The following is a 10,335-nucleotide window of genomic DNA, read 5'->3' as shown; positions in this document are numbered from 1 at the left end:
GGAAAAGGGGGGATGGTGGAGTGATCGTGGGTCGTCTCGTAAGAATTTGCAAGTTTTCTCGTGGTTCGGAGCAGCGAAAGTGATGTTATTGTTGCAAGGGAGACGTGGGGATGATAACGATGATGATGATAGAGTGATCGGTTGAGTTTGGGGGTGGGTGGAGGAGGAGGGGAGGGGGTGGGGGAACGATCGAAAGAACGATCGAGAGGGGCAATGATGCATCACACGGGAGGGGTGGGGTATGGTGCGGGGCCTCAGGAGAGGGTTCACCAGATACCAGCGAGTCGTGGTGGTGGTGTCGGTGTCGGTGTCGGTGTTGGTGCCGGCATTACCAACCAGCAAGCTGAGAAGTGCCCGTACGAGGCCTACCAGCCGCAAATACCGGACTGCTGTGCAGCTGCAGCTGCCGCAGCTGCTGCTGCCGCTGCCGCTGCGGCTCAGGACCCCTATCCTCGGCCGCCTAGCGGCTACGACACCAGGTGCTACGATGATTGCCACCGAAGGACACCGTACCAGGAGGATGCGTACAATCAGGTCAGTCTTCACTAATTCGTCGTTCTTGCAAAAATTCCTGCGTTTAATTTTTCGGCTCGTTATTATTTTTGCATAATCAATTTTCATTGTAGTACATTAATCGTGTAGTCGTGCACGTCTTTACGATATTCTTAAGGAACATCCTCGGATTTGCTCAGAATATAGCAATAGTGTCCAAAGATTAAATTGTAGGCTTAACGTGTACGCGTTATATGTGCAAGGTCGGAGGTCATGTAGACGGAACAACCTAGCTTAAAATTAGGGATTATATGTATACGTAAGTGACAGGAGTTCACGCGGGATCGTATAAGTTTGCTGAGAGGACTCCCTGTGGAATATGTGTGCCACATAAAGGTATCTTGGTAACATTTATATTCTCCCATGAAGCTAGCTTTGCCAAACTTATTTTTGTCACTTGAGATTAATTATGTTGAGGAAAAATTCCATCTTTTCTCTCTCGCTTCTCGATTTTCCTCTTCTTCGGTAAACTATGGTATTTTGTAAAAGCGTGCTTGGTAATATTTTCCACCGAAACTCTGTTGTCGAGTTTAAAAATTATTTTCTATCGCTCGATCAACATCGTTGATATTGTTTCAAACTTTGTTGGTTTCGAAGAAAAATCGTGTGAAAATATGTAATGATACCAGAGCAAGAATTTTGCACCAAAAAATCTTACAAGCCCCATCCACGCGTGCCAATGGCAAACGAGAAATAACAACGTTGGACTGCAATTCTATATCTATCAAATCCAACAGTGTGAAAATGTTCAACTGTCTCCTGTGTGTAAATCGTCACTTTCTATATTTTTTATACCATGCTCCAATTGACGAAATATTTTTTTGTTTCAAGTTCCTCGAGCGTGAATATCTTCAAACGTATGAGTTGCAAGGACGTATATACTATTGTTCTTTTTTCTCGTTGTATGGTGTTCGATGCCAGTAGTTTTATATTGGTCGGCGACAATTATTCGATTTTGTTGGCTCCTGGTTCCGGAACAACGGCGACAGCAGGGACGCGGATTGCGGAAATTCGAATGCGGTTTTCCGGTACAATAAAGCAGCGAAACTACGTGTGGTGTGTGTGCCACACTTATACGCGTGTATTTTGCACTGATAGGTCGTTCCTCGTGTACGAGGTTGTACGTCAGGCGACAGAATAGCCAGGCTTGTAATATATATATATATATATAGCTTTCTAGATTAAAGGACAAACTAAGTTAGCGCAGATACAATTTAATTTGAGGTTTTGAATCACATCATAGCCCACCCCCCTCCTATTTTAATCATTAATATCGATTTATGGTTTTACACTCGAGTTTATTGGCGCATGGTGCAATCTCCAAGATTTCACACACGAATTTTAAACACGCGTTGTGGTACAAGAATAGAGAAAAGATATCGTACGTCTCTTTAAAATATTTACACGAGATACGTCGATCACGTCTCCATAGCTCGATTTCTGTATCAATTAAGTCTAATCTCAAGCGAGGTGCGAGCAGCTTGAATTATGCAACGACGCTAAATCACTCTTCTTTTTTTAACGCTAGAAAATTTATGGTTATCGAAAATCTCACCGCACTCGTAAAATTGATCTTTCATCTTAGCCAGCTTGGAATATTCAAGTGCCTCATCCTTTGTAATTGAAATTTTCGCATATTAAATAAGTTTCTACCACTGAATGTGTTTTCTCACGTAACTTTTTCAAATTAACTTGCTTTACCACCTTTAGAAGTTTACTCGGTTAAATATGCGGTCAAAGTCACGTTTAATTTCGACTTTCAATACCTGTATGATAATGGTTACTCGCGTAAGAGGAAAATGTGAAACGAAACCTCAAAAAGGGATAGAGAAAATTTATATCTCTGACCTAATAATTTATAATAATTCAAATAACGTTGAAAATTCTAATAGAATTTATTTGCTTGTATAAATTTGCCGTGGAAAAATCCTCATAGTGCTTATAAATTAGTTGAGAGAGAGAGAGAGAGAGAGAGAGAGCTCGAAAGCTGCTATATCTTTGGCTGGTGAAAATTTCAAGATTCATTTAAATATTTGAGCCCTCGCGTGTAACACGCATTGTTACAGAAACTCTTTACTTACTTTCACACGAGTTTTTGTAGTTTTGAAAGTGCTGGCTGGTCGTAAAGGTTGAGAAACGTCGGGTTTCGGATCCCCGGGAGCTTCGTGGGTAATATTTTCGCGAGAGGAACTTTGCAATATCCTTTTTCCTCCAAGCTTTGCTAGCCCTCTTTGCCTCTGTCATACACACACACACACACACAGAGCTGCTTGATGCTGGCACTGCTTTTGGTTCAAAGGCTCGTACCTACCAAGCGTAATCCGATTTTCAAAATCCGCCACGGAATACGACAATTAATTTTTCAAATAACGATCTTCCCAGGTGCCCTCTAATTTTTCCCTCGTATCAAAAGCCAAACATCTGGCTCAGAATTTTTGCCTCTAACCAGGGTCTACCTTTATATCTTCTCTGTCATAACTCTCTCTCTCTCTCTCTCTCTCTCTCTCTTCCCGTGTTTCTCTTAGCTTCTTTAATCCTTCCGTTCACCGTTGAATTTTATTCCATATTCTCCCTGCAACATCTCCGGATCGCCATTTCTGCAATATTAATAAAACAGGACTGCCTGTACCACAGAGCTTTAACCTTGATCTCTTTAGAACTCTGCTTTAAAGCGTCTTATCGGTGCTTGAAAAAATTGCAGATTACACCGACTGTATATGCTGCACCATGCCATATAAACAAACTTACTAATTTCGCCCATTTCCACAGTTTTTACGCAAAGTACTATTTCACCGGATTTGTAATTCGTTTGATGCACTTTGTTACGAGAAAGTTTCCAGATTCAGCCGAAGAGTGAAATACTCGGATGCAAAATTTGCTTTTTGAATGTTGTTGGCAAATCACTGTTGGATAATTATCGAGGGAAAGAATTTTATGGATGAAAGTGGACGAAATCGATGAGCAAAGCTGCTCGGTGAGTGGTTGGAACCGAAAGCTCGTCGAGCCAGAGAGTAGAATCAATTGAAATCTGCGACGATAAGCCACGGTGACCTCTTGGAAAAAGTCTCGTTGTCGAAACTTGCGCGAGATTCAGGAGCCCTTATTAAAAAGCTCCGAGACCCTTGGAAGATGCGCGGGTAGCGATCGGAATGCAGCTGCATTCGCGTTGCAATTTAAAACAGCTGCATTGCAGTTATTGCCCTTGTGAAATTCTCCACGAAAAGATAAACAAATGTATATATAAGCTTGACATTACTTCTTACCCACTCTCATCAATATATATATATATATATATATATGGCTGCAATAATTATCACTATAATTATACTGTTGTCATTATCATACAGCGTCGATTTAATAAGTGGTAATAGTAATAATTGAAAATAGATTCTGCAGAGAGAGTCAAGAGGAGCCTAAAATTATTGGAAACCCTCCAAAAAGCATTTAGCTTTGAAAGGCCTTCTCTTAATTACGTTCGGGAGCTTCTACGATAATTATAAACTTGCTCCTCGAGCTGGAAAATTAATGTTCGATAAAATCAGTATGCGATTGAGATATCTCGTAAAGCTTTCCCGAGTTTAGGCTTCATAAAGTTTATGGATAGATGAAGATAGCAGATATAGAGGTATATATATAGTGCAAGGGGAGTGTCTTTAGCTTCTCAACAAGTTGAGAATCGGTATCCCTAGGGATAAGATCATCCAAGGTATAGGATGGGATATGGGAAGGGAAAAAGGGTTGCGCGAGATCGATCGTGTTTTTCTCAAGTGTTTCATTGTTGCAGTTGTTGTTTGGGGACTCGCGTGGAGGGCCGTCGAACGGATTACTTTTTCGCTGGATTTCACCCTATCCCCCCTCCATTTTACCCTTCAGACACCCAGACGACGACGTGCTCGAGGGCGCTTCAGCCCCCGAGGCGAATGTTTCTTTCCACGAGTGACGAGAGCAGGTGCTTCAACACTATACGTCGTCTTAATAAGCAAAAAGCATCCTTCTCTCCCCACACCCCTGCTCCTCCCCTCCCCCCACCTCGTCTCTAAATAAATAATCTCCATCCATTCCTTCCTCTTCCTGCTCTCCTCCATCATCGAGATTGATCTCCATGCCAGTTATTGCCAAGCAATAATCTCATTTATAGCTTATATTCTTTCACTTATTATTGTTTCCCTCTCGTAACAATTTATTGTCATTTTTATGAGAAAGCACACAGAGTATGCGTACAACGAGCCTGTTTTTGCTCTGGCGGATACGATAATTTAACGACCAGCGGAATTATCAATATTGCGATTCGTGGTTGGCGTTGATGCATTCGTTAGGGAAAATCGACCGAGCGATTTGTAGCATCATTAAATCCGTTTCTCGCGACTCGAAATCGCTGTCTGCTGAATCGAGAGCAACCGATACAATGGCTGGAACGAGCCGGGGAGCGTGGAGGATCGCTGAAACTTGCACGTACATCCTAGACTCGATCGAACGGAATGAAAACTGATTAGAATTTGAACGATCTGGGTCGCCCGGAAGTGGACGATAAAATCGCAAATGAGACGTCTCCTCCGAGTGAAAATTTTCCTCATCCTGCGTATATATAGTGTATATATATAGGGAGGAGGGGGGGAGGTGATACACCAGTGTGTTCCTGTTCATTCCAGTCAATAACAAATTCCAACAAATCGTTCGTCTCCTTATTGCTCGTTCGTGCTTTATTTTTCCACGCGATTCCCTGGATCTTTATTCTCTATTAAAGATTCACCAATACTACGAAAAGGAACCTTTACCTTTAATGCCATACAGTCTTATTTCCTTCTTCGTCTTCCTCCTCTTCTTCTACTCGTTATTATTAAAACTTTCTTTCTATTTCTGACCGAGAAAGTTTCCTGATATTTATACGCTTTCCCTACCACCCCTTTCTCCCCCCCCCCCATTTCCTATTTTTTTGTATACAAGAGTTTCCTCCTCTGATTACTTACTGGCAACAAGAAGTTGAAGGACTAAAAGCCACGAAGAGGTCCGAGATCAATAGCGACGGCGAAATAAACATGAGCATTTATAAATATTTACAATTCCGCATGAAAAACTTGAAGCGCAACTTCGCGCTTTGCTTCCATTGCGCTGGCAACTACCGAAATAAACATCAGCATTTATAAATATTTATATAACGCTCCTCGCGGAAGACTCAAGCAGTGCTCGCTCTATTATTTCTACTAACCTTTGGACCTTCTAACAAAGCAACTATAGTATACATAATCTCTATTCTCCAACGAAATAACTTTAAGCCGTTGTTTTTATTCTTCAAAATTTCCAAGATTACTCCTAGTCCCCGCAAATACACCCCTCGCAAATTATTATTCCTCTATAGAGGAGAGAGAGAGAGAGAGATAAAGAGAAGAAAGCCTGGCAAATATTCCTCAGAGTCATTATAAATTTTCAACTTCCCTCTTCGACTTTTCCTCGGGTTATAAATATATGTATATATATATATATATTTATGTATCTACACACCGATACACCTTTCCAATAGTGCTTTTCGATCGAATGAATTTTTTTCTCCACCGATTTTCACGAAACCGCTTTAAAAACACCGTGCGAGAGATTAAGTGCAAATCTCCTCGTGCTCGGAATTTTCCGCGGGCTCTACTTCACAATTTCTGCATTGGGAGCGATGCTTTCCAGTTATTTCCAGCCAGGAGCGATGCTATACTGTTATGGCTCGCCATATCGAGCGTGGAAAAAAGGCAGCGCAGCGATAGAAAGGCGATTCAGTGGTAGCGTGCTTCGTATCAAACGATAATCGCCCTCGTGAAACGTCCAGATTTGTTACGTACGTGACCCCTGCGTCTCGACGAACCACGAAAAGTACGCGAAAATAATATTATCATCGATGACGCAACACTAAAAATCTTCCTTCAACCGAGTATCGTTCGTTTCGCATCGAAACTCGTCTTTCGTTCTTTCGGTAGAGCTCACGTTCATTTCCTGGTAATTTTGCAATTTTCAGTTCTCCGATCACACCATTCGTACAACGAATCGAGTGTCAAATAATTTTCCAAATATAATCAAAATTCAGGGTACAATTAAAGAGTCGAACACGTAGGATTACTGTCATCCCTGCTTATCCGTCAAATAATATTAATCACCCAAACCATCCTCCCTCGAATCACGAAATATTCTTACGCACTCCGCATTATCAGTGGTTCTACTGGAGAACGGATTTTGGTAGGCCAATAAACTGGTCATTGTTTGTTTGTCGTGTATAGCATTAGCCAGTTATATGGTTACAGAGTGTGCTTTCAAGCTGGCATCGACTTCAGTCCAGCTTGTCGGATACGAGGTATGCTCCCATTCACATACCTAAAGGGTATTCCCCGAATTCCAGATACTCCGGTGAACTATCGTACGATGACAAAGGCGATGGTTATGCGGATTATCGTGCGTTGTATCCATTAGTGCACGCGTTACGACCAAGGCGACCTAATCATCGATACACACCACTTGCAACGTTATCCCTAAGCAAAAACTCAATTTTTGCACGAATTCTAACAAGGAAATCATTTTCAGGACGTACCCCCTACCTTTCACCGACCCCAGTCTCGACTGGGATACGAGGAGAGGCCCCAGTCACGCGTGGGCTACGCCTCGGATTCCAGGTGCGCCAGCAGATTGGGATACGACGACACAGGCGGGGGATACCTGGACCAGAGCGATCCAAGGATGTACTGCACCAGTGGATATTGCATGGGAGACACCATGATGGCCACCAGCAGGGGAGTCTGCGGCGAGGAGGTCGAGCTGGACATGCGCAGGCACATCCAGGCCTGCGCCTGCACTTGCAACCACATGGGTTATGGGAACTATATGGACTATCAGGTCAGTCAATCATGCCAAACTCTGATGGCCATTATACCACGCGTATGCACAATGCAAAAGCCTACTACTCGCTATCTGCCCAATTCCATGTGGGACTTGCATTGACCAACCGAGCACCATTCCACGCACTCTGCCTGTTTAATTAAACGACAAAAGCCCAAGATTAAAACACACCCGACCATAATGCATTTACGAGTCATTATTAATTACTCCTTTCACCCATGACGTTCCCCGAACGTTTGCTGTGTGTGTACTTTTCAGCTATTATTACTCTGAAAGATTCCAATGAATATATATATGTATATACGGTCACTGCTATAGATCCTGTTGCATGTATTAATCTCGTTTCGCTGGAAAACGTTCAGCCCTGAGTATATATAGCGATAGATTTGGTGTTTATAGCGAGAAAATAAGTTTTTTTATTTTTCTTAAATCGCTAATGAAGTTTCGACAGGTTCCACGGCACGCTGCGATAATCACAGGCGCTCGCGGTAACACCTTCGGAAGAAATCTTGATTATATAACGCGTGCCCTCCAGGCTTTTTAAGTCGAGCGTCCAACTTTCAAAGTGGCTCGGCAAACCCCCAATGGACTTTTCAGCGGCTTTTCTCGCGAAATTAGCGGGTTTATATCGGTGTTTACTCGCCTCGTTGGAGATGCGATGGCGTTCAAGGGCTCCACGAGTCGACAGTTTTCTTTTTAATGGCGCGGGAAAGAGCTCGCGAGTACCCACCTCCCCCCTTCGTACCCTTTGGCGTGGGAAATCCGAGCTGTTTCCCTCGTTGACTTCGAACAGAGAGACTGGCGGAGGGGAGATTCCTGGACGCAGTTGACACTCGAGTGACACATTATCGATCGAGCGTGTCCCAAAGTTTGCCGAACGACGGCTTTTAAATCCTTGACTCTGAAACTGGACCCTGAAGAGGAATTGGAAGAACCCGAGAAGCGGCTTTTCGTCACCGATTCTCCCACGACGCGTTGGGAAACTATACACTTTCCTGTATTCTTTCACCCCCCCCCCCTTCTCTATTTTTCCTTTTCTCACGCTCGTCTAGCATCCCCTCTTGTCATTTAAGTAGTATAGCCACACGGTTTCCGCGCCGGGCTATTGTTTCCTTATGAGAAAAGATCCCCACCGACTATTCCTAAATATATATATATATATAGTTCATTATAGAGCACTCGGGATCCGAACAACCAACAGCTTTTCTTTCCTCTAATTATTAATGCCAACGCACGAAGCACCCTTCCTCCTCCCTCCCCTTATATTCTTTCGCAGTCTCCAAAACTCTTCCTCCACTGTATCCTACTTTCAAACTTATCAATTTCAAAGCCAAATATTCCGTAAAGCTCTCCCCTGCAAGAGAAAGTTTAAATTAATGCAGAAAAATATCTCTCGTGGTAATTCTATTTGTTCAAACTAAAAGTGTAAATGGCCCTTTGGTATATCTCACGCGTATATATACGTATAATTTTAAATATTAATAATCAACAATCAAACTCTGCTTTGAAGATACTGAAAAATTACGAGTAACGTAATTTCGATTTTAAAAGCTTCCGCGTACTCATAGTGTTTTTGTTCACTCGTTCAATTACCGTTTATACGTCCGTAAAATGGCGAATTCGTTCCACGCCAAAGTTCACGTGAAAAATTTGTAATTAATTCTTAATAACGAATGTAGATATTGACACTGTTTGTGCCGAATTCTGAATAATGATTCGACGTCGTGCCAGTTAATAATGTTGAATATTTTGTAATTAATTCTTATATATGTAACAACGAGCGAACATATTGACACTACTCGCGTGGAATTGGGAATAAAATTACAACGACGCAGGCCGCTAAGTAAGCGATAATGAAAAATTAATGTAATTGATTATCAATTAAGAATATGTACGAGGCACATCTACACACTGTTCCCATCGAATGGTGAATAATAATTTGACGGCACGCGAGCAAATAATATTCTATTTATTTAGCGGCGATGGGAGCATAAGCAGGGCTTGAATTGATTTAATCTTACACGACGCAGCATCCGCTCGGGGTCGTGCTGCATACGAATACGAGGATGTGAATATACGGATAGTGGCAGGAGGGGGGAGGGGAAGGGGTAGTCGGTACGAATCGTGTCGCGGTTAGCGAAAGGTTCGAATAAATTCGGCACGAGTCGCGTCGCGTTACGCGATTTGCATGAGCGATCGAGAAATTCGTGAATTACCCGTGGAAATTCTGCAGGCTACGCACTCTCGGAACTGTCGCGCGGCAAATATTGCATTATTCAGGGCTCTGATCCTCCTCCGTCCCGGTCCGCGCCCGTACAACGTACCCGATCGAATTAAGGGAGATACGGATCTGTCCGAGGATCTTGCTCCTCCAAGACAGCCGCTTAATTAATTTTTCAAACGCTTCCGAGGAATCCTGTACTGATCGTATATTTTATACCGTTATATATATAGGTATATTGTATCGCGCCGTGCTCTTGCTTCGTTAAATTAGTCTCCGCATCGAAGGAAATAAAACGAGAGAGAGAGAGAGGACGAGACTACCTTTGAACTTGAATCCTAAGATAAATGATGTATCGCACAGGTGTAGCTGAATTCCAATGTCTAATAGACATCTTGCACGTTACAAGTGGAAGATATCTTTTCGACAACTTTGAGATTCCTGGGGATTCGATAAATAATATTTGCAGCTCGTTAAATCGCAATTCTCTCGAGCCATGGAAGCCTTCGGCTCTTTCCGGGGCCTCGGAAGTATCTGCTATCTCGGATGGCTCGTGCGGACTGCTATCAGAAGTAATTCATAGGGACTTGAAAAATTCACGAGGTGGTCTCTTCTTCCTCTCTATCTCCTTTTCCACGTCCACCTTCTTCTTCTTCATCTTGGTACCTCTTTCTTCCCTTTGGCGAGACTCTTGT

General features: G+C 42.7%; 1 protein-coding gene across 1 annotated transcript in view; it reads left to right on the top strand.

Moving 5' to 3' along the window:
- Positions 1-216: 216 nt before the first annotated feature.
- LOC136783214 (dipeptidase 1-like) overlaps positions 217-10,335 on the top strand; it is a 122,464-nt gene continuing 112,345 nt past the window's right edge. Inside the window, exons 1-3 of the mRNA XM_066743164.1 lie at positions 217-297; positions 340-534; positions 7,108-7,416. Coding sequence (XP_066599261.1) covers positions 217-297; positions 340-534; positions 7,108-7,416 — 585 coding nt within the window. The remainder of the gene's footprint in view (positions 298-339; positions 535-7,107; positions 7,417-10,335) is intronic.

Source organism: Prorops nasuta, unplaced genomic scaffold (assembly GCF_024137725.1).
Source record: "Prorops nasuta isolate Cenicafe-Biocafe unplaced genomic scaffold, Cenicafe_Pnas_1.2 PNAS00032, whole genome shotgun sequence".
In the NCBI taxonomy this organism is placed as follows: domain Eukaryota; kingdom Metazoa; phylum Arthropoda; class Insecta; order Hymenoptera; family Bethylidae; genus Prorops; species Prorops nasuta.
Note: the sequence above shows the minus strand (reverse complement) of the source record. Positions and strands in the feature narration are given on the sequence as shown.